Source organism: Scatophagus argus, chromosome 13 (genome assembly GCF_020382885.2).
Source record: "Scatophagus argus isolate fScaArg1 chromosome 13, fScaArg1.pri, whole genome shotgun sequence".
Taxonomy (NCBI): domain Eukaryota; kingdom Metazoa; phylum Chordata; class Actinopteri; family Scatophagidae; genus Scatophagus; species Scatophagus argus.
This window is the reverse complement of record NC_058505.1, coordinates 7,165,725-7,190,990: the sequence shown is the minus strand read 5'-3', so window position 1 is coordinate 7,190,990 and position 25,266 is coordinate 7,165,725. Positions and strand designations below refer to the sequence as shown.

The window sequence follows — 25,266 nt, the reverse complement described above, 5'->3', positions numbered from 1 at the left end:
ATTTTGTGCATGTTTATGCTGGAAAAACAAAATGAAAAATATTTTTATCAGCATGCAAAGCTTCTAATATAAATACATATACATGAGTATACACTTGCAGGTTCAGAAACAAATGCTCACATATTGGAGGATGCGTAACACTAATGTACAGTGGGTAAATGACTCAGTGCATATGGAGAATGTTTCAGCCGCTTCATATGTTTCATACGCAGTTCGGTTCAGCAGCACCGGAGTGATCCATCCGCCTTATGTAACTTCACAGATGTACTTAGAGGGAGTCAAAGTAAGCAGGGACTCTGCTGAAGCATTTTGTTGGCACTTGAAGAGAGCTGGCTCTTGCTGGAGGAGATTTGAGGTGTCATGGAACAGATTTAGTAAAGCCCCAAGTCCGGTTCAATCCCAGGTCATGGGCTAAATGCTGGGACCTTCCATTTACCGACTTTATTTTCTCTGTCACGTCTGGCATGATCCCGGTGGTCTCACCTTGGATGGTCATGTCCACTCCAGCAGTCGAGATACTGATAAGGACGTGTATTTGCACATCTACAGCCCCCGTGTGTGTGTGTTGTGGATCCAGATGTGTGTGACCCACAGGTCAGTGTCACAGCTTCTTGCTCCACTATCACAGCGCAGTCCAGCTGATTCCAGCCCTGCATGTTTTATTTCCATTCTCACTTATGTAACACTCTCATCTGTGGCATTCGTCTTCCAAAGCTCTCCTTGGAGACTTTAGTACCTCCCCGTATCACCCATCTGCTGACATCCTCTGCCCGGCTCTCTGGGATACCTGTCACAGAGACAAATTGACCATGTAGCGTTACTTACCTTTAGGCAGAACAGCGATGGAGGAAGTATTTAGATCACCACAGTGTAGGAATACAAACAAGTAAAAGTCCCTCTTTCAAAGATTCATTTCAGTAAAATGTGTTTTTTAATCTGGGCACATTTGTTTTGAAATATCAGATGTAGAAAGAAAGAAATAGTCCCCATGAAAACTGCTGACAGCTTGTTCTGTGGCTTATTTAAAGGAAATCTGTTTCTAGAGACAGATGTCACGGCTGAATTTTTAAACTTCCACAGCAACACGAGCAAAGTCCCATTCACCCTCATCATACTGACTGGAGGCAGAAGATGTCCTTTGTATCCCACGTTCCTGAAAGCTATCAGCACAGCTAGAGACCAGAGAATATTTTTTTATATATGATTTGGGTGACCTGAGCCTTTAATTTTGTAGCTGGTCGAGGTGGTGCTAAGTAAAACTGCTATACACTATGTATATTAGTAATCCTGTATACTTTGGTGTATTAATACATAGTTGTGCATCACATTATCCAAGTCTAGCATGTAGCTTGTATGAAAAATGTGAAATATCCGACATAGCAGCTGTAAAATATGTTCTGCGGAGTAAAAGGATCAAGGAACTTTTATTGTCATACCAGCTCACACATTTCCATGCTTATGGTACGAAATTAGGACTCAAGTCCCGGGAGCAATAGATAAAATACACAGTATTTCAAAAATTTCAAGAATTTCCCTCCAGGGATTAATAAAGGAATTCTGATTCTGATTCTGAAAACTGTACTTACAGTAATTGAATAAATAACTAATTTCTGCATTTAAAGCGGTGGTCATTGCCTTGAGACCCCATGGCCTTAATGTGGACGTGACCTGAGCAGCTCAAATTGTGAAACTGTGCTTTTCATTAAAGCTTTAATGTTTTAAATGCACATATTTACACGTGGCCACATGTAGCCTGGGCCTCCCTGAAGGCAGCTCCACACAGAAAGGTAACCTCAGGATACACGAAGAAAGTTGAGTCATGTAGCTTCTCTGTGTGGCTGATACTTGGCAAGAACAGAGTTTTAAGTGGTGACATAATGACACTAAACAAACAAAAAAACATCACGTCTGCGCACACGGGGGGGGGTGTGAGTAGTAGATCTGTCTGCAGTTGTATGCTGTAAATCGGCCACACAAAGGAATTACGTCGTGCTAGCTTTTTAATTTCATCTTTCTATTTTGGAGCCGGGCCATTATAATACTCCCATGTGTTCAGCCAAACCCCAGGAAGTTGTTTGGATGCACACAAACACACACACGTACACACACACACGTGCGCGTAGACACACTCACTCACTAATCGGGCATCACGCGCGCTGCGGACAGAGTCAACTCTGGTCAACAACATAAATGAGACATCCCTCACTTTGCGTTATTTAGCACGCCTGGAACAGTGCGGACGGATCGGACGCCTTCATGGTTTGCTCGGCGCTTGAGGTCAGACTGAACGGTGTGCGGCTCAACAGATGCCGCACCGAGAAATAAGCCTTTAATACCCCTAGGACTCGGGAAAGGGTAACTACACTCAACTCACAATACAGACTTAAGTGAAACCCCTCACGCCACTCATCCGCGTCTCCGGCGGTGTCCTGCGCGTCGCGGTTCCTTGGGAAATATATTCCACCTTTACGCACAACACGGCGCTTAAAGATCGGTGTTTTCGCAGCCTTTAACAGCCTCGGATATATCCACCTGTTCTAGAGGTAAACTCAGGTCTCATGGCATACTTGTCGACGTCTTATTTACCGGAGCCAGGTGAGCGATAATTTGATCCAACCGTGGAATAACATTAGAGGACCACTTTAACAGCCATGCCGCCCAAGAAAAAGGTAAACTGGGTGATATTCTTGTTTTTTTTTCGTGTGTGTGTGTGTGTGTCTGTGCGTGCGCGGCCTGTACAGGAAGGGTAGGAGAACGCACCATCTGTTGCACAGGGCGTTAATCCGTGTGTGAGGCCTTTCCACATCATCGCACTCGGTAAAACAGTCACAGTACGCAGGGGCAGATAGAGAAGCATATCCACATGCACGTATCATGTCATGTGTCTAGCTGAGAAGCACAAGCTTCGGAGAGAGAGTTGCATAACCAGTGGACTGTGTGGATCGGGTGGATAAAAATCTCTTTTCTTGCCCCTTTCTTTCGCTCAAGGCTCTTGGACTCACCGTGAACTCGGTGGGATGTGGTGTTCAGGCTACAGGATAAAACTGTATATGCTGTATGGGCCTCTGTTTTCATTCCACATGATTGAAGTTTTACATTGTACAACAGCAGCAGGTGCAGATTTCCCTTTCTTCATGCCTAAGAGCAATCAAGATAGGCTACTTATGATTTCCTGAGATGAGCAGAACACCTCAGTCAGTATTTTAGTGTTTTAGCACCTGACATCATTTTAACCATTTGCCTGATAAAAAAAAGTATTTTACCTACAGATGAAGCGTCAGTGTTGAAGCCTGTTTGTGGAGACTGAGAGAACTGATCTGTTTTTGCTGAGGAAACCTACCACTCTGTGCTTCTCCCGCATTACTATTTCCTTCCAGTGACGGAGCTAAGCATCCACCTGTCAGTCTTTGAAGCAGAGGGTTGTTTAACAACACTTACTGCTGTTCTGAAGCTATTTTCAGAATCCTTAAAGACACTTCTAACCATCTGGATGAAAAAAGTATTTGGTCTGCTGCCCAGTAAAAAAATGATTTGCAAAAGACTGTAATTCTTATTTAGGGGGATTTTTAAAAAAAAAAATCTAGGGCCAAAGAGGGGCCACACTTAATTTCCTGCATTCTGTTGATTTTTTTTAAGCATGTAAATAATGACAAACCCACTGAACAGCAAATCAACTTGGAGCAGTACTCTCTTTGAAAAGGCTAGCACAGACTTGTGAAATACTTGTTGGCCTTAACTTAAGCCTAAATGTTAGATAATGTTATCTGCCAGCAGTTTTCTCAGCTGGCACTGGCTAATTAGTAATTAACCAAACATTAGACTGGATTATTTCAGGGTCTCTGGTGCTGATGCAATGCAGTGGAAGACGTATCTGATGTGGCTCTTATGAGTGAAATAAATCGAAAATGACATTCACGCACCTTTTACAATTCAGCCAGTGAAGTTCCTGCATCCGCCCCTGGCAGCCAAAAAACATTAACCAAAATCAGCAAGTTTTTTTAGTTGTGCTTATGTATACTTGATGTTACTTGGTATAAATTCTTATTTTCATGTAAAATCACAAGTTAATATAAGTCTTGTGCTGTTGCAAGAATGTATGCGTTTCTCTCTGGCTACTTGTAAAGGAAAATAGAGTCTCAACTTGATTAAAAATTATTTTCAGCTTGTTGTTTTGTTTTTCCTAGCCTTCCAATTTTACTGTTTTAGTTCATTCTCACCATGCTCATTTTTGAATGCAGTAAACAGCAGTTTTCCATGAAAAGGCTAAAAAAAGCTCTAAAAAAGGCTCTAAAAACCCACCTTGTGTCTAACAGTTTCTAACATCCCCAGTGACTAACAGAAAACTTAGTGACAAGTTGGCGAGCATAATGGAGCGTTTAGCAGCTAAAGAGTCAGATATTTTTCTCAGAAGTTGGTGGAGACCAAAAACAGAGCTAAAATGATTCCATCTGGGTGGTCAGAAACACAACTCAACGCAAAAATAACGTTGCTCCATATCTGCTGCACTTATGATTAAATAACTATTTGAAAACATGTTTGCCATAGCCTGAAATGACTCATAAGATCTTTATGATTTTCCTCAAATACTTGAGAACAGCAGTAAATTTTACAAAGATCCCAGAAATGAAATATCTATGGACATTTATTTTTCAGAAAAACAGGTCCATAGCGTAAATGTAACCTGAGACATAAACTGGATCTTGATGAAGCCTCACAGGTTCTGGATGGCCTACTGTCTTGACATTACAATGTGCTGTAGTGCTGGCCCACCACTTGTTACCTAGAATAGGAAAAGCCTCTTAGTAGTTGTTACTGGGGCATTATATCCAGATACCTGCTCTCCTTCCAAGCAGGAAGTGGAGCAATAAGGCAGTAGAGCTGTCTGGAACCTTCTAGAACAATATTGGGTCGACCTGTTTCCATAGGGATTAGTGTGGATTCTAAGCTGTGTTTTAATTGCAGTGTATTAATTTTTTCCCCTGCTGTATGTCTATCATGTTTGTGTTTAACCTGATAACAATGTTCCCAATATTTTCCACGGTGCAGAGGAGTGATGGAAATGACAGCTGCAGCGATGATGGTAGCGCAGTAATTTCCTTAGTGCAATAAGAGAGAAATTATCTTAACAGAAACTGTTGGAAAAATATTTTTTTTCTCTAACCCCCCCCCCACACACACACGCACCCTTCCTTATACCAACAGTAATCATGTTGCATCATGACACTGTGCAATGCAGAAGAGCAGAGAGGCTCCCTGTCTATATAGTACAGATGAAATCTATCTATTACAGAAGCCAACGAACCGGAAACTAAGTGATATAGATAATAGGCTATTAATGCAGCTTTTGTGTGTCTATCTGATGACTGTCAGGGAGCTTGAGCACATGCAGTCCAAGCAGCAGTGTTGGCTGTCTGCGAGGAGTTTGCATTTGTCTCTCTCTCTCTCTAAATCCTGGATTGACGCATGGTATCTTAATCTCCTTACTCAGAGACAATCATGACCCAGAGAGAGAAAGAGAAGAGCTCAAATACACTTTGGGGTTTTTTTCCCCTCTGTAATGTTTTTTTATTTTTGGTTTAGTCTTTGGTGTTGTGATTTTCTTTAAGGTAAATTTCTCTTTATGATGTTCCTTCAATGGTGCAGATTTTCTCTATCGTAGTTACATGCTATGAATGAGTTCCTGTGTATGATGTGACAACGTGGAAATAACTCTTGCTTCATTACTTTTACATTCAGGGTTAGGCCTGATCTGGCATTAAAAGTAGTGCATCGAAAAGGAATTGACTGCACAGGTGTTGAAAGTTCATGTTTATGCCCAAGGCTATAGATTCAATGCAGTATTTCATATATAAAGAGATCAGATGACTACAAACTTCGTTATTATGTGGGGATACCGTTTACATTTAAAAAATGCCTCATTCACTACTAGCACATCCACTGTGTACTGCTGGCTGTTCAGTTAGCTCTGGATGCTATATCAGATTGGTGGCTAACATTACCACCTCTGTTTGGCTCTGTCAGATCTGGGAACACCAACACCCCCAGTCAGCATTACCGGAGTAGTCCCTTGTAACATGGAAGGTGAACCATGTGGTTTTGAAAGAACAGAACACTGAGACTGGTGTTTGAAAACCCAGTCAAGACATTACCGTTACCTTTCACCAACGTATGCATATGCAGATTTAACAGCTGGTGGCTCCTTCAAAATGTTTCTTTTAATCTCTTATTTTTGGGGCTTTATTGCTGAAAAATGAATGTATTCGCATATATGTATTTAAGTAACTGCATAAATTTGTTGATTTAATTAATTTTTATTCAATTCTAAATTTAATTACCTGTGTATATACATGTGTAGCATGAAAGGAACTGCAAGATTTCACATCACCGTGCATCTCAGTGCTGGACAAGGACAAATAAATTACCCTGCAAACCTAAGAGGTGTAGACACAGTAAAAAAGATAGGTGTTGGGCTTAGCTAATTTAGGTATTTTTTCTTTAAACTCTTTACTTTATTTAGAACCACAAACCGGAGTCATCAGTAATAACGATCCAACAGATATTAACACACTGTATAGACATAAATTACATTTATTGGAGGACAGATTTGCTGCCACTTTTGATCTATAATTGTAGATCTACAGGGCTGTGATGCAGCCTTTAACTCCACAGACGGAGACTCGTGCCAAAGTAAAGGTGGCGGTGCCAACCCTGCCGTATCTGCTCTGTGGTAGCATCAGGCAGAGGGCATGCAGCCAGTCTCCTTCAGACAGATGATGCAAAGCAGCTGATTAGACAGGGCTTAGAGTAAACTGCATTGAACCACACACTGCATGAAAATGACCAGGCTGTTAATGAGGAAGAAGACAGAGTGACAGACTAGCAAAGAAATCATCACAGTATGTGGAATAACACATCCAAGTAAATGAACAGCAGCTAAATTGCAAGAAGGATGATAATACATAAACTTTTGCTTTTCCTCAACAACGGAAAGAGCCAGTACAAGAAAATATTTATAGGTGAAAATCTCCTGGGCGCGGCGCCAGCAGCTCATTGGTGGGCTGACAGGAAATTAGTCACAATTAGATTAGTGACCTGCTCCACAGACAACAATAAAGTGTGTTAGCGGCTGTTTGGGAAGCAGGCAGCGTTTTTGTCCTTTTTGATGCATGACACCAAAGCTCACCAACAAAGTTTTAATGAAGTTTATTAGTTTAACACCTAAAAATGTATGTGCGGATCAGCTAGAATATGCTGACATATGAATAAACACCACAGTTTGGATGTCTTCTTATGAAAGATATAAACCACGGTATTGTTCAAAGAGGACACACTGGATCTACTTTCATACTCTGTCAAGTAAAACCAGCCGATGTACTTTGAGCTGTTACAGCTAAAAGACATTTTGGTTCTGGTTGTCACACTCTAGTTCAGGTGAAGCACCAGTAATCATGACTATATTCAGAGTTGGCTAAAAATATCGCACATCACATCACAGACTGCTCTCCGTTGAAGTTGTGAGTGGGAGGAGTTACCTTGGCATCCGTGCTTTTAGAAATAACATTCCTGCTCATTTGCTGAATGAGCACTTTCAGGGGACAGGAGGCAGGCTGTTTTCTGTACAGCACATCCCTGCGAGTTAGGTTTTCTCCTGTAAATCCCGAATTTGTGGATTTCGTTGTCCACTTGTGCGTTCGCTACACAGACAGATGAGACAGACAGGTGGGACGTGGACATCATGTGAACGACTGAATCCACCTGCATGGACGTTCTTTCATGCTGTTTTGTTTCCCGAGATTCATTAACTCCTGCCTAAAGAAACGACATCCTTGATTAAAAAAAGTTAAGACACAGTGCAAAACATGAAAAAAAGGTGATGATTTTTTAATCTTGTTCGATAAATGCTTCATTGAAACAGTACAAAGGCGATTTATTTAACATCTTATGTAATGATTTTTGTAAATATGTTGATTCTGAATTTGCATTTGTTGCATTTGCAAATTATTACATGGACTGTTTTGGTATCGTGGTTGTGATTAACAGGGTGGTGGATGATGAACAGAGTCAGGGTGTTTCCACACACACACACACACACACACACACACACACCAAGCTCTGGAGCTCATCACACATCTGGAGCTGGAGCTGCTGTGGTGTGTGGTGTGGAAGCTCTTAACCCATATTGTCTTTTCTCAGCACACTTCATCTCTCCATGCAAACTAATAATAGAATGAGTGTGAATAGAGTGTCCACCCAATCAGACAGACTCACACTCTCACATCCACATCCCTTTAGTTGTCTGCCACCCACTCTTCATGTAGACTTTACGTGCTGTGAATCCCTCTCCTTTACATGTTCATATCACCTCACCACCTCACCACTGCTGCTTCTCGGTAGACTCTGGGTTGCTTAAACTCGTACAGATGGTTGATCAGTCTGCGCTGTGTGGCAAAGATGCACATACCATGCCGGGTAAGCGAGAATCTGCTGCTGCTGTATGACTACATCACCCTCCTGTCTTTTACTTTGTGTGTGTGTGTGTGTGTGTGTGTGTTTGGGATTGGCATGCAACCAACTTGAATGTCACTTAGCCGTTAGATGTTTCACTTCTTTGACTGTGAGAAGTACAGTAGTGGTGATGTTGAACGCTGCCAAGCTGACTCAGTTATTCTCTGTGGAGGGCTGTCTGTTCAGTAGCCCCTCTGTGGAGCTCTCATTGAATTTGACGTGGCACCCAATTACTGTTAATGCTTTTAATTAGTCAGTGAGAATGTCGTGGATTTTTGCTTATCGCTTGTTGAAGACAAGTTGAAGACACAGATGGAGGGATGGAGGATGCTTTATCATTATTATTATTTCTCTGAGGATTATAGCATAAAACTCACATCATTGGGAGTCATTTATGCTTAGGTGGCATATTTCGCTAAGTGGTTGCCATGGAAACGTCCCTTCGTTTGTTCAGCAAGTGTGCGGCAGGATCCGGTATCGTCAGAGACACAAGTGCATGCTATCAGCTGAAATAGATAACTGCGACTTATGCCAAGCTCAGGATATTGTCTTAAAGTAAGAAACACAGAAGACAGCCTGGTTGTTCTGCAGAATCAAAGATGGATGGATGGATTTTTTTTTCTTTGAGATTCCTTCACAGATGTTTCTTCTGCAGGGATTAAAGGCCCTTTCAAAACTCAAAATAACACTTTTAAATGGACATTTAAAACTGCATTTTTTTGTTGTTTTGCTAAAATATGGATTTGTTTGTGCTCTGAAAATGCGTGTTCGCTTGACCTTGACTGTCGCTGTGTCTGTGTGTGTGCTGGAAACGACACACATTTGCCAAAGCAGTTACTTAGTGCTTATCTTTAACACCTGTTGTTGTACAATACTGTTTGAACACACTTCCAATAATGTATAAATTTCACCTGTATGCAACTTTTTACAATGAGTTTTGAGTCTTCTGAACCGCTCTGGACAGACTCAAACCAAACTTGTACAAGACACACAAAGCAGAGATGTATGATTCATTTTAAGTGCTTTCAAAGTGTATGTTTTGGTTTTGCAAGACAAAGGACTTCCAGGATGTGGACTAACTGGTGTCCATGAACAGCAGTGCGCTGCTGTTGGGCATTCCAGTGGAAAAACATCCAGGACTGTGTCTCATAAAGTGGATAAGATGACTTCTGACACTGAACTGAATGAGTATTTCTGAAGTGTGAGTGCAACGTAAAGGTTCCTCAACCGTTTAACATCAAATGCTCCCAAAGCATTTGAGCTTCTATACCTGTTTTCCTTCCAGTCGGTATTTTGTGCACCAGAATATTTTCAAGGTGAGGATTTAGTCTGTTAGCTGGGGTAGGCTCCAGCTGCCCCGCGACCCCGATGGATAAGCAGTATAGAAAATGGATGGATGGATGGATTTAGTCTGTTTTCTCCCATTTCCCCCATTTTGCACAGCACGAGTGAGTCAGGACGAAAGACGGACACACGCTGTTGCTTGTTTTATTAGACCAAATAACCAGTCAGCATCTTTCTGGGTTTTGTTAGTCTGTGTGAATGTAGCTCAGTGTGAAAAGGCCTGTGGTCTCAGCTGCTTCAACAAATCAAGCATCAAAAAAATAAAATAAAAAAAATGGATAAACTGCTTGAAAAATCCTTAATGTGAACCTAAACTTCCTCCCAGTCCAGAGTTCAGTTTGTCCTCTGGGGAATCGCAGTGCTCCAGGCCAGCCAGCTGGCTCCTGGTGACTCGATGACTCTGATTATTTCAGTTCAGAGATGGAGTCCATCTCCCCAATCAGATGCTCCCCTCCTAATGTACTCCCCTGGCAGGTGCAGAAAGAGCTGTGTAAACGCTTTTGAACGGGAAAGGAGTCACCTTCAGGGAGCACACGAGAGAACGTGGCCTCACTTGTTCGACCACCATCCCGTCATCCTTGCGGTCCACCTTCCTTTGTCCACCTTCTGAGCCACGTAATCACGTTAATGGGCTGAGATGGAGGGACGGGTGGGAACAGAGGGGCAGAGGGAAGAAGAGGGGATAAATGAATTTTTTAATGTCACAAAAAGTCTTATTTTTATTAATTGTGACCTTAATTTGATAAGTCACAACTAATGATTATTTTCAGCATCAAATAATATTCCATTTTTGTCTATTAAGTGTCAGAAAACAATGAGAATATGCATCGCAATTTTTTTTCCAAGCCATCAGTCCAGAACAAAAAAAAAGCTTTTTGTTATAAATCACGAAAAATAAATAATTGAAACAACTAACTGATGCTCTAAATAGTTTCTGATTAATGTTTTTACCATTTACTAATTGATTAATTGATTCAGTTCTGTTTCAGTAAAAAAGCACAACGACGCTGACATAAAAAAAATCCCAATCATGAATATTAAAGTCACGTTTGCTTCTATTTCTTGTCCTGTGACATCCAGAGTTGCATTTTTCTGGATGTCCTTATACCTGTGGTGCCTCAGACAAACCACTCGCAGTTGAACAATAATTAATGTCAGATCTTATTGATGTTACTTTCTCCTTGGATAAAGATTCAAATTAACACTACAAAACCGGTCGATAATTCTTATAATTTTCCTCATTTTTACTTCTTTTGCCTTATCCCAGACAACAGACATCTCGAAGTAACCTGCAGCAGCGAGCTCAACATTGTTTAATAATTCAGCGGGGGCGTATTGTACTATTGGCTGGGTGACATTGGCTTGCAGGAGAGGCGGGCGCTGTGCGAACAGATGTCTACACCAGCCATGGGTAAACAAAAACCCATGCCTGGGCATAATTCTGCCCCAGGGAGATTTGCTTCCTCCTCCTCCTCCCCCTTCCTCTCTTATTCCCTCCTCATCATGTTGAATAGTTTGTCTCAACATCGTCTCTACTGCATCCTCCTGCTTCTGCACAACTTATTCTCTCCGCTAATTACCAACATTGTCCCACCTTGTTAATACGTACATCATGTCCCTCTACTCTCACATATTTACCCACCAAGGTTATTTCTCTTTTTCTTTTTTTTTTCTAAAGAAGATTTTTTTTTTTAATTTCTCTGTCAAAGACAAATTATTTTCAGCTAAGCTTCTGAACAACTGACCTTCTCTATTTTGCTTTTTCTTGACACATTTTTCATTATTTTGTAATTATACTTTTAACTCAGTTCCGAGCCATGAGTTTTTCAAGCACTACTGCCTTTTTTCTTATGATTTTAGTCACCAATACTGCATTTTTGTCTGCTTGTTTTAACTCACCGCAGCCTCTTTCTCCTTGCTTGTGTTATTCCTGATATTGTCTGTCCTCTCTAACACATCTTTGAACTCTTCTTTGCCTGAAAAGTTGAGAAGAATTTTGACTCTGGGTTGCTTTATTCCCCTCCCTTTTATTTCAAATCCATAGCTGAGGACACCAAATCCATAGCTGAAGCTACCGGCATCATCAAAGTTATAGCGTCCTGTATGGTCTGCCCTCAGGGAACAATGAACACAGTCTGGGCTGACATTCATGTTCACCCAGTGTGTTCTTTTGACTGTATTTAAGTCTCATACCAAATAGATTAATGTTCTTATAGTTTTTTGTGCCAAAGATGTTTTGGAGGAAGCTCAGTTGCTGCCTGGATGACATGCACTGACATCCTCGCTGGACAGAAATCTTTCCAAGAGTTAGATGAGAAGATTGTGTGTTAAGTTCAGAGCTGGAGGTGGGAGATAATTAGCTTAGCCTCCATAAAGTGGAGGCATGACTGGCACTTTCCAAGGTCAGAAATACACAGCAACACCTCCAAAGCTCAGTGATTAACACGTCCTGTCTTATTTTTTTTCATAGACGCATAAAGACAACAATCTGTGTTCCCCCAGGTGGTTACATATTGAAACTATTTCTTATTGAAGTTTATCCACCACCCTGCTGGACCTTCTAGTGGAGGTTGCTGCAGAGGCATTGTGATAACAAGACTCGGATTCTGGGAGTCTGCAGTCGGTGCTTGAAGTAACACCCAGAACTCCAAACAGCAAACTGTCGCTTTCGCATTTCAGGTTGTGTCTGCCCCCTGAAAATGTGTTAAGGAGTTTTAGGAGGCAAAGTCGAAGAGGAGTGCAGTCAACACTGTCACGTGTCACTAACATTTCCTGTTGTGATCTGCTGTCTTTTTGTTGCAGATCCAAGCCGAAACAGATGTGATTGTGGGGGACAAACATTTCCTCGAGTAAAAATGCAGAACATCATAATGTCTAAGCTGCATAATTATTCAGTGTCATCTAAAATATTTTGTTTTTTCGCTGATGATCTGCACTTTATCTCATAGTGGTGCGTCGCATTGCCGTTTGTAAGAAACACCACAGTCTCAGATGTGAGACACTCTGGTTTTGAACTGTCAGTGGGAAGAATGAACATGCAAGATTCTGTCTATTCTCGATTCAAACCCTGTTCTTGCTGTTTATTTTTCTCTTTTTAGAGCACTCCATGTGAAATTACTTTTCTCTGACTCATCTGTTCCTCCGACTGTTGCCTCTCATCTCGTCCCTTCCCTGTGTGTGCGTCTGCCGCACTCACCGACTCAAACGCACAGATTTGATTGGTTGAGCATTGAGATGATTTACAACACATGCAATTAGTCTGTCAGTTTTCTGGGCTTGAAATGCTGCGCCGGTTCAAATAGAAAGGCTCTATCAAAACGTAATGACTCTTCTGATTCATCAGTTATATTTGAGGGTCCAATAAGGACAGTGTCTGTGTCTGAACCCAACCCTGGTCCTTCTGTTCGTGACCACATGGGGAGATGGAGAGGGATGGCAGATTAACAAGGGGGATGCATTTTGGCCCTTTGGGGATGTTGTGCCCCCCCAAAACCTCCTGCTGGATACAGTTAACAAAATGATAGCATTTCCAGGGTTGGTAGGGCTGTAGGGCTGTAGGGCTAGTGATTCAGTCCCCCACACTTCCTGTCTACATATCTTTAAGCAAAACATTGACCCTCAGTTTTCTACCAATGCGTATTATATTAACAATGTGCATTAGTGATGTGCATTTCAAGGTTAGATTTAGGAATATGGGCTTCAAGTCACCAAGGGCTCACAGGATCACCGTGTTGTTAAAATTCATCACACTGAGCAGACTGTCTACAACGAGAGAGCTGATTTGTGACTTTAGGATGCAAGTGTGTATCTTGAGTGCCAGACTGACGCAGAGGGCCCTGCCACCTCCTGGCTATGACACAGAGGGCATTAATTACCATGTCTTTGAGGGGACAATCTAATCTCTGGTACACATGGCACATAAACCTGAGCGTCCCGGGAGGCATCTGCTGCGACACTTCCTGACAACTGAAGACAGGAGGCTTCTGGGAAAAGGAGCAGTGAAATGAAAAGGCATGTGTGTTCAGTCAGTTTGAATAAGGACTCGGATTTTGTATTATATTTTGAGGAATTGCTAAATTGATACAGCAGTGTAAATCAATATTGATGTTTGTTGTTATTTTGACTAGGAACAGTGTTCAGCCAGGTCTTCATGAGTCCAATCCAGACCTAAACGACAGCCTACCTGCATCCCACAACCCTGATTCCAAAAAACATTGGGATGCTGTGTAAAACAAAAACAAAAACAACCACTTGCAAACAAACCGACAAAGGTTTTACAAAGTGTTCCTGAATGCCACAGCCTCTGTTGTTACATTCTCCATCCAACCACGTCTTTCACAAAGTGCTGAACCTTGTGAACGACTTGGCCTTTCGCCTTTCATATCCAGTCATGATACTCTCACCTGTTAGCAGTTAACCCGTTCACCTGTTGAATGTTCCAAACAGGTGTTTTTGGCTCATTCAACAACTGTTGCTCCTGTCCCAATTTGTTTGAAAAGTCAGAATAAGCATACATTTACAAAAATCAATGAAGTTGGTGAGGTAAAACATTAAATATATTTTCTTTGTATTGTTTTTTTTTTTTTTTTTAACTGAGTATATGTCAAAGCGGATTAGCAAATCATCACATTGTTTTATTTATGTTTTACACAGCAGCCCATCTTTTTTTGGAATCGAGGATGCACGTACATTGATAATATTTTTATATGGATCTTTTATATGGACACGATACGAAATGCTTTCAACCCAAAAATGCCATAACAGAGAGGGAATCGCCAAAGCCTGCAGCGGCAGAGTGATGCCGTATCCATTAACGGGTCCAAAAGAGCAGCAGTACAGTAATAATTATGTCCCAAGACTCAAACTAAAATCATAGAATCTCATTCCAAAAAACAATTTAATTTCATGCTTCAAAGAAATAATTAGATAGAAGAAGACGATTTTCTAACTAATTCAATATTAGTGAATCAAATTCCAAAACGTTATTTGTCCACATGCTTTGATGAGGAAGGGGCCTCCTCATGCGTGCATGTACTGGACATGGAGGGTGTAACGTAAGATGCAGTTTAGGTGTATGAACTGTATATATATCAAGATATTCCAGTCTCTGCTGCATAGACTTGGACCAGTTTTCCCCCTCTTGAAGTCCTCTTTTAAATCATTGCTGCTGAAACTAATTTCTCATCTGACTTCTGATGTTTTGGGATACATTTGAATCTCTCTGGGTTAGTCTCATCAATTTAAAGCTTTCTTAGTTTAGAAAAATTAGTCTTCATATTTTATGCAGAGTACTTTGATATTTATTAATATTTTGCGTTGCACTTTGGGTGGGTGTCTTTGTATCCGACTGTGTGCCAAATTGCTGCTGTTGTCGCTGCCTCTCTTCGTCAGGACACTTTAGCCCAGTGACAAGTGATCCCAACCTCGACTCGAATGAATCAAAGGTGACATGTTGGTAATATTTGGGGATCATTTTTATCCATGAGATTGATGTGTTTAAGTGATTTATGAATGATTTGTCATATACGATATCTTTCTGTCTCTCATTCTTTTCTTACCTTTTTTGATTAAAACAAAAATACATTTTTCATGTCTTCAAATGGAATATTTCTGATGAGCCCACATATCAGAGCAGAGAAGCGATTGGACTAACTTCACCTCTCTCTCTCTCTCCTGCAGGGAGAGCGTCAGGACTCGGATGCCGTTGAGGAAAGAAACGCTCAGGTGCAGCTGGAGAAGGCCAAGGTATTTTCTCAGCGTTTCATCAGCCGACCCGACCCAGCATGGCCCTCGCAGACTCATTTTTCAGAGAGGCTGCTCTCAAGGACGTGATTGCATCACAGACAGGAAACCGAGACACTGGGACATTGGATTAGCAGAGCAATATTCTGCTATTAAAATGAGTCACTGTGGTCTTTCTCCTTGTCATCCGTTTCTGTGCTCAATGTCTGGAGAAGGATAATAATGAGGGATATTGATTATTGCTGAGAAACTATCTGTGGAGGAAAATCCTGCCAAATTATAAAGGCTACTTGAAACCAAGTTGAGTTATATCAGAAAACTACCAACACCTCTTAAATACAAACAGAAGGTGGGGGGTGCACCGTTTTGTTTTTTTTCTGAGGGTGCAATGACCGCAAAGGTCAGTTCACAAATAGATCAGATTATCACAGCTGATATCAAACTCTTTCCCTCTCTTTGCCTTTTAAGCAGCGCCTGCTGATACACATCCCATTGGATATTGAATTAAATCCTCCCCCCACAGATTTAATGTGCTTCCACTGGTGTTCTGTAATTAAGGCGGCCGCCGCTCGGCCCATCCCCTGCTGACCCCGCAGCCTCTACCACAGCCTCATCTTTCCAAAGTGGAGTAATTAGCAGCTTGATCTGCATGCCGCTGACATTTGACTCTGATAGGATTACGACTCCGACGGCATTCAGTCAGAAGCAAACAGTAGCTACTGTGCAGCGAAAGAAGATGCAATATGCATTTTTATTTGACATGACAAGACATGTAAATGATTACAATATATTTGATTATTATAATAGCACAAAATAATGTAATTTTAACATAATGTTCAAAGAGATGTCAAAGATGACACAATTCTTCAACCAGAAAACAGGCTAAATATGAAACTGATCCACATAGCGCTATATTAGCCATGGTTTGACAGCACAGTATGTGTGCACAGATGGTACTAGCCAAAGCTGACCACTGTTTCTGACACAATGTCCAATTTATTCACACAATACACGTCATAAATGTGACAACCCTTTACGTGACAGGAGAGCCCATGACAGCCTCTGACTTCAGTTCAGACTGTTTCAGCGCTGTGTTTTGTTAGATTTGTTAGATTCATTGTAATGTATTTTAGCACTTCAAATTGATATGATTGTAACGATTTTGTGAAAACATGTACCTGAGTGAAATACAAGCATGAAAGCTGACTGCAGCATCAGTTATCAACAATATTTTGTGTGAACATGTGCCCCGTATCTCCAGTACAAGCCTGTGGCATTCGCAGTACGTTGCAACTTCTCTTATACGCCAGCAGACGACGACAACGTTCCCGTACCAGGCCAGGCAGTCACCTTTGAGGCCAGAGACTTCCTCCACGTCAAAGAGGTTAGAAACACACACACACACACACACACACAGCTCAGCAGTAATGCAGGTTCTGAATAGAGTTATTAAAAACATAACCGTAAAAATAAACGTGAACCAGGCTGGTGAGTCAAGCCTTAAATTCACTTCTTCTTCTTCTTTTTTTTTTATTGACCAGAAGTTTAACAATGACTGGTGGATCGGTCGACCAGTGAAGGAGGATGGTGTGGTGGGCTTCATCCCCAGTCCAGTCAATCTGGAAACCATTCTCATCAGGAGAGAAGTCCAGGCGAGGAAAGCTGCCAAGGCCTTAGCCAAGTATGAACAGCGTGTTTCTCTTTCCCACGAGCTGCAACACAACAGGGCTACAAAAAAATAAAAGCACACAAGCCCACGCTGCAGTGTGCTGACTTATCTTGTAATCCTAATAATAATCTTTATTGGTCCAGCACACACACAAACAAAACATCACTCTGAAGTGAAATGCAGAGGATTATATGACATTTTAGGCATTCGGCTGATGCTCTTTGAAAACATCCACAGATTAGTCAAACTGCATGTTGACCAGGCAGGTGTTATCAGTGTGAAAGGGTCACACCAGGAGTAGTTTTGTTTGTAGAAGCAAAGCAAGCGTGGCTGGATTAAACAGTAAGGGTGCACTGTGGCAGAAAATGAGCTGAGGGCCCCAGCTGAAGCCCTTCTCTCCCGCTCTCTGTGCATTAGTGTACTGAAGTATGTCAGAAATGCAATGCACACGGTTAGTTTTAATAGCCGATTCCATTTTTTAATTTGGTTAACTCGGTCCAGCTCAAACAGCTCCTAATTCTTTGTCATTATTCGTGATTTTTCACTTTTTCTACAAACATGTTTTGGTGATGATCTCTTTTCAAAGCAGTTCTCTTTTTTTAGTTTTTATTTTTTTAAGACATTTCTTTGCTTTTTTGGCATTTCTTTCAGCACTGTATGAAATGGATTACTTTGAGATTCAGGAATGTTTCCCTGTTCTTCAGTCAGTGGGTAGTTTTTACTCTAATGAACCTGGCAGGCAAGAAGATCCACTGCAGACTCAAAGATTTTAACTTGACCCAGTTAGACTAAAAGAAACACATCTAGAGGATCTTTGAGGAAATTTGGCTTTGGCAGCAACTGCCTGTGCTGAAGGGATTTACCCTCTAAGCTTTATATAGCTGCATCTTAAGCCATTAGATATACACTGTGAGAACAAAGTAATTTATTTCATAGAAACGTAGCGCTCTAATTTCACAATGACTGAATAACTGACATTTAGACTGTAAAGGCCACCCTGTTTGTCTCTGTGTTTAGTCAGAAGGATCTGAGCTAATTCATGACTTTTCTTTCATTTCAGCAAAGCAGCATCTCAAGCAGCTCAAGATATGAACTCAAAGAAATACACTCCTCCATCACAAGGTCAGTGTGTGTGTGTGTGTGTATTCCTGTAGTTGTGGGGACAAGTCACATTGTGAGGATCCGCCTTTCTTATGGGGACAAAAGACTTGCTGGAAGGTTAGGATTAAGTTGAGGTTCGGGTTATGATTAGGCAAGTTAATGTTTATTGTGGGCGGCATGGTGGTGCAGTGCTTAGCTCTGTTGCCTCATAGCAAGAGGGTTCCAGGTTCGAATCCTGGTCTTTGCCCTATGTTCGTTTTCTCCGGGTACTCCGGCTTCCTCCCACAATCCCAAAAACATGCACATTAGGTTAATTGGCTACTCTACATTGGGTACCCCTAGGGGTGAGCGTGTGTGTGTGGTTGTCTGTCTTGTGTATTGTCCCTGCGATTGACCAGTCCAGGGTGTACCCTGCCTCTCGCCCGTAGTCAGCTGGGATAGGCTCCAGCTCCCCCGCGACCCTGACGGATAACGGATGGATGGGTGTTTACTGTTATCGTTGGTGGTGGTTAAGCCTCCAAGTCTATGTAATGTCCCCAAAAGTGATGGAGACACGACTGTGTGTGTGTTAAACTGTGTAAAAATATTTTTTTGTTGCCCATATTCTGATTTCGAGTGAGTTAACAGTAGACACCTCTCTTATCTTTCTGTATGAACAGCCAATCAGCAGGTGAAAAAGAAACCGGTAAGTGGCTACACATTTGCTGTTCTGTTGACATTTCTTACAGCAGGTTGTCTCTCAGTACATAAACAGCCCCCCCCCCTCCCTCCCCCGACAAACACACTGAAAACTTACCTCTTTATGCCTCTGCGTTGGCAATTTATGAATTATGCTTTCAGGTTGACTGTCCACCGTCAGAGGTCAAAGGTCAAGTCTCTGTCTCAGGATATGTCAGGAACCCCATGAGGGAATTCCTTCAAATTTGGCACAAATGTCCACTTAGACTTAAAGATGAAGTGATTAAATGTTGGTGTTTGGCAGTTTTTCTTGAAAAATCTGTGAAATTATTAATCAATGATCAGAATAGCAGCTTCTTTTCCTTCTTTTCTGCATTTTTGTCAGTTTATGCTTGGAATAAACTGAGGCTTTTAAAGAAGCAATTTAATTGACACTGACTTGTTGCCTGCAATGTAAACATGCATTCAGAGACATTCACATCCTATACCGAATGAATCTTGTGTCTCTTTGTGGCCGTAGGGGGAGCAGGTGGCTATGTACGATGTAGTGCCTACAATGCGTCCTGTGGTCCTAATGGGACCGTCACTGAAGGGCTTAGAGGTGAGCCTGCCACACTCTTAACAAGTTTCCTTTGACTTGTGAAGGACTTTAGATGCTTTACTATCTGATATTTTAAATAAATTTTGTGTAGTACTTGAGTAGTGGGGAATTTTATTTAAAATCTATGTCTCCCACGTTATTCCAGGTTACAGATATGATGCAAAAAGCGCTATTTGACTTTTTAAAACATCGATTTGAAGGCAGGTAAGTTCTGATTTAACTCAGTGTGTTGATTTCAGCTTCACACCTTTTATGCTGAACTCGGAACAAAATCACGACTGTGCAACAATCTCTGTTTCTCTGACTCCTTTCCAGAATTACTATAACACGGGTCACAGCAGACATCTCTCTGGCTAAACGGTCCATCCTCAACAACCCGGGAAAAAAGGCCTTAATTGACCGGTCGAACACACGCTCCAATTTAGGTACATGTCTTTATCACCTCAACCTGAAGCCAGTGGTCCAGATTATCTTTGGCACCACTTTTATCTATTTGTAGAGTAACATGGTTGGGGGGGTTGACCTCGTCAGGACAATTAAGATAACAGTAATTGACTTCAAAAATAACTTGTAGTAATTGTCTTATCTTTTCACTGTGTTGTCCCTCGAGCCAAATCTCACCCACTTGCATCCATAATTAGGTTAAAACAAGCAACTAATACTGACCCAGGCCTGAAATTAATATGTCAGACTTTCATATTTCTTGATCGCATTGCACAGTTTGTGCTCCTAAGATTTTTTTCATTAATTTTCTGAATAGATGATCCTTTGTTCAACAATAATGTTACAGATCTCTTTACACACAGCAGTGAAGACAAATACAGATAATAAGTGGAATAGTCCAACATATTGGGGGTTATGCTTATTTGCTCTCTTGCAGATCAATATCACTCTTAAACAACTAGCCTGGCTCTGTTTCAAGGTTTTAAAAATCAGCATACATGTTTGTTTAGCTCAGACTGGATGTTTTCCCCCAGCCTTTGTGCTAAAATAAGCTAATCTGCTGGTGGCTCTACATCCATGTTTTGTGTACAGATGTGGTGATGCAGAAAAGATTTCAGAGTGATATTTTCACTGGTTATGGGCATTTGGGGTGTTTGCCCCAGTGATGTTGTACAGGAAGCTGAAATCCCACCCCCTTAGCCACAAAGGAAAAGATGGGAGTCAAACTACAGCGGGATAAGATTCATTTGGTTTTCTCTACTCTTGTCTTTCTCATTGCTCTCTCATCCCAGATGCTGCCGGTATGTATGACTGAAAGCACTGGTAGTCCATGTCTGTTTGAATGCTACACCTTCCTCCCTTTCATCACCTCACATCAGCACCAGCCGAATAAGTTCAGTGTGTAAATACATACCGGTGCTGGCACAAGCCGATGTGCTCTGCTGCTTATGTGTTTTACTGGGCTAACAGATGTGTAAGATGTAATTCAACAGCCGCAGCCGTCTCCATGACCTGCTGTCCTGCTCTCCCTCTAGTGGCCAATCTTTAAAGTACTCCTCCCATGAGTGTAACACATCTTGGTTAACCAGGAAAATATAAGGGGTGGGGGGTGAGGGGGGAATCACTTTATTATGTAGTCTCATTGCGTAGGCAGTGTTTCATCACAGGTCGCATTCACAGTGATCAATCTGTCGAAGAGTTTTGTGAGCTATTCTCCATTCGCCATGTGAGTTGGTTAAGTCTGTTCTTTAGACTCGTCTTGCTTTGTAGATTTTGATGGGATCACATGGTCTTCCTCAGTAGATGGAGTCCTAATTTGTCGTGCAACTGAAGATTAAATTTCCATTTTTTTCTTAGCACTTTAAGGACTTTTTGTTTGCATGTTGGGCTCTACTGCTGAGGAGGACTCAGTGATTCAGTCAGCTGCCTCAGTAAATAGACCTTTTGGTGAGATTCTTTGGTACTGCTTCAAACATGATATTTCAGTCTTGGCATATGACCTGATGAAATGGGGAATAACAAAAAATCTTATCTCATACCTGTCCTGGCAATGCAAATACATTTAGAATTACACATAACTGTATAATAAGTGTTTCAAATAAATTATCGGTAACTTGGGAAATTACAATTCAAAATTTAGGTCACTGTCAGGAAAATATGCACTGTAAGTTTATGAGCTACCTGTGAGATGTTGCATCTTGTTTTAAATGGAAAATAAATGTGTACAACTGATGGATGTCCTCGATCTTCGATGTCAAAATGATGCTTTTACATGCTTTTACTGCTGCTTTTGCAGCTCAGATCCAAGGTGAGGTGGAACGTATCTTCGAGCTCGCGCGCAGCCTGCAGCTGGTGGTTCTAGACGCAGACACTGTCAACCATCCTCTCCAGGTGTCCAAGACCTCCCTGGCACCCATTCTAGTCTATGTCAAGATCTCCTCACCAAAGGTAAGCTTCACCAGAGACCTTCTCTGCACCGTCTTCTGGACTGACCGCTCCTCAGTCCTCTCAATATTTCTCACCTGGCTTAAACAAACACAATCCTGTAAAATACCAACAGCCAGTATAACATTTTTTATTTTTTTCTCTCCTTATTTTTTTACCTCTCCATCTTCATCTCTTTGTCTCCTTTGTGCAGGTGTTGACGAGACTGATTAAAACCAGAGGGAAGTCACAGACCAAACATCTTAATGTTCAAATGGTGGCAGCAGACAAGCTCGCCCAATGCCCACCAGTGAGTGCCATCTAGTGGCTGCTGTCTGAAATTGATGCAGTGGCAATTAATAGTGTTGGGTAATTTAATTTTAAATAGATGGGGTTTTTTTAATGTATATTTTATAATTGGATGTTATTGTTGAACAGAATTATGCGTATGGCTTTGTGTCTGTAGTTGAAATTGTTAGACTGGAGTACTGTGTCCAGTCTAACAATTTCAACTACAGACACAAAGTCATATGAGAAATCCAGCATTGACCCCTCTGGTTTATATCCAGGGTTGTAGCCACTTCAGACTACAGTGAGTTCGTATCCTCAGTATTATTTTCTGGGAATTTAGGAGGTTTAGCAGTTTGAGGGGAATTTATATTCTACAAAGTTAAATGTAATGGTATTTCTTTAGGCAGAATACAGTATTTTTAGACTGAGTAGTCCTGACAGGGTATTTAGACCTTCATGTTGGAAAATAAAACTTATAGATGTTAATGAAATGTAATTAATCAGCTAACAGAATAAATTAAATCTGAAAAATAATTAAGCTTTGGGTTTTGGTGTCTACAAATGAATTCTGTTTTTATGCACACTGCAGACCATCAGAATTGTAGAGTTGTTGTAGACTACAAAGTCAAATATTCACTGGACGTTCACGGCACTGCTGCTGGGTGTCCCATTTTTGAGACGAACTTACTTCCTTTCTTCTTGTCAGCTGAATCTCATTTTAAGGCCTAATGCCAGACTTAATGTTAAGCTGTTCATTTACAGGCTGATCCTTCGTTTCCTACTGCTGGTTGTTAACTTGTTCCCACTTTCCTGTAGGAAATGTTTGACGTCATCTTAGATGAGAACCAGCTAACTGATGCCTGTGAACACATCGCTGACTATCTGGAGTCTTACTGGAGAGCCACTCATCCACCAGAGATGGAGCCTGCCAATGCGCTGGTGGCCCAGCTGGCTGAGAATACGCTGCCCACCAGTCCTTCAGCAATAAAAGTATGTGAAACACATAAACCTATATAGGAAACACTACGGAAAACAATAAAGCTATTGGATGAAATATCCTTCCCATACTGTCATGTCATCTCATCCCTCTCATCTCATCTGTACAGAGCGTCTACTGAATGTAGAAAAACTGTTTGCAACTCAGCGTGGCTGTTTTAAAGACAGAGGAACTTCACAGTGTGCTGCGTCTGTACTTGTTTCCATATGTTCACCTAACATTTTCATTTCATTTCTCCTCATACTTCTCCATTGGAAAGTTGAAGAAATGAAATAGGTCTGCCTCTGGTGAGTGAAACCATCCCACCTCAGCGACATGAGATGAGAGAAAGTTGCATCTTTGTTAGAAATTAGCTAGAAATTATGTGCTTATATTGTTTAGAAAAACAGATCCATAAAAATGAGTTGTCTGTTTAGAAAAATCAAGGACACAGAGAAAACTTTGCTACAATATGATAGCTCATATGTGTTGTGTTTTTTTAGTATTTAGAAATAAATTACTTGCTAAAAACTGATTTTTTTTTAGAGGAAAATATATTTACTCCCCTCATCACTGCATCTCTAAAAAAAATGTAATACAGACCAGACATTGATAGAAATCTGCATTAGCCATAGCCAGCATGACACAAAGTAGCAGTAATCACATTAACTCATACAACCCAAAGATAGATTGCAAAACTAAATAAATCCTATACGTCTCACCATGGTGCAAAAAGGTGTTGATTGTTAGATTCGGTCTTTTCATGTAAAGTCACCACGTTAATGTCACAAATTTCTAAATATACATTAGATTGATCACCAAAGCATTGATCACAGAGCCTGACTGAGTTCTGAGGTCCCATGATGAAACTGATTATCACACAAAAATATTCTAATTGCCTGTGGAGTGACTGTCAATTTAGGCACTTCAGAGCCAGTGGCCTCCTTTACAACAGCTGTGTGTGTGTGTGTGCTTTCTGTGACCATTATGTTGTATTTTGGTGTCCCAGGATGGGCAGAAAAACAAGAAGTCAGCTGCCCCCAAGAGGAAGGGTTCCCGGGAGAACCATCTGGACCAGGAGCCCCCTCCAGCGCCAGCACAGGAACAGACGGCTGAGGAGGGCCAAAAAGAGGAGGAAGAGCGGCTCTTGAGGACTGAACCAAAGAGACCCCAGCACACCCGCCACCATCACCATCATCACCACCACCACCGCCGGATAGAGCATCATTGCCACACCCAGCACAACCAAACATCCGGTGGCCCGGAAGTACAGTCGAGCAGGGATTATAGCCAGAGGCTTCCCCGCAGGCACCTGCCCGAGGAGAGGGAGGAAGAGGTGGAAGATGTGGTGGAGGAGGACGAGGAGGAGACTCGTTATTACCACCGAGGCCATAACCACCACCATCATAACAGTAACCACCACCATCACCACCACCACCACCAACATCACCGAGGGAGCAGCCAGCCACACGTCGGGGAAGACTATGAGCAGGAGCACAATGAACGCAACCGGCAGCACAGGCGTCACCCGCATATTCCACCAGGGACACAAAATATGGATCACTATCCTACACACAATCATCACAATTACCACCACTACCATGGCAGAGACAGGGACAGAGACAGGGACAGAGACAGAGACAGGGATAGAGACAGAGATGGGGACAGAGACAGAGACAGAGAAAGACACAAGGACAGGGAAAGAGACAGAGATAGGGATCGGGGCAGAGATAGAGACAGAGATGCACGACAATGGCATCGGGATTCCTATATACACTAGTGACTCCTTTTCCTCTGTGGACTGGTGCATGGTTTTATGCTGCTCAAGTTATAATGCACTAATGGATGGGTCAGAGTGGTGCATCATCTTTGTAGACAGTGTTTCTCCTCATATTGTTTGCCATTTTTAATTTTTACCCTCCGCCACCTCACACGCACCTATGTCTCTTCCTCGTCTATTGTCTCATGTTTTTTTTTTTTTCATTTTTACCT

General features: G+C 41.6%; 1 protein-coding gene across 1 annotated transcript; it reads left to right on the top strand.

Moving 5' to 3' along the window:
* Positions 1-1,951: 1,951 nt before the first annotated feature.
* Positions 1,952-25,266, top strand: LOC124069734 (voltage-dependent L-type calcium channel subunit beta-3-like). The gene is made up of 14 exons (XM_046409141.1): positions 1,952-2,669; positions 15,529-15,594; positions 16,853-16,975; positions 17,133-17,272; positions 18,321-18,382; positions 19,021-19,046; positions 19,560-19,640; positions 19,786-19,844; positions 19,956-20,065; positions 20,876-20,884; positions 21,880-22,031; positions 22,222-22,317; positions 23,115-23,288; positions 24,284-25,266. Exons 1-14 carry the CDS (start codon positions 2,652-2,654, stop codon positions 25,052-25,054), a joined length of 1,887 nt encoding a protein of 628 aa, XP_046265097.1. The 5' UTR covers positions 1,952-2,651; the 3' UTR covers positions 25,055-25,266.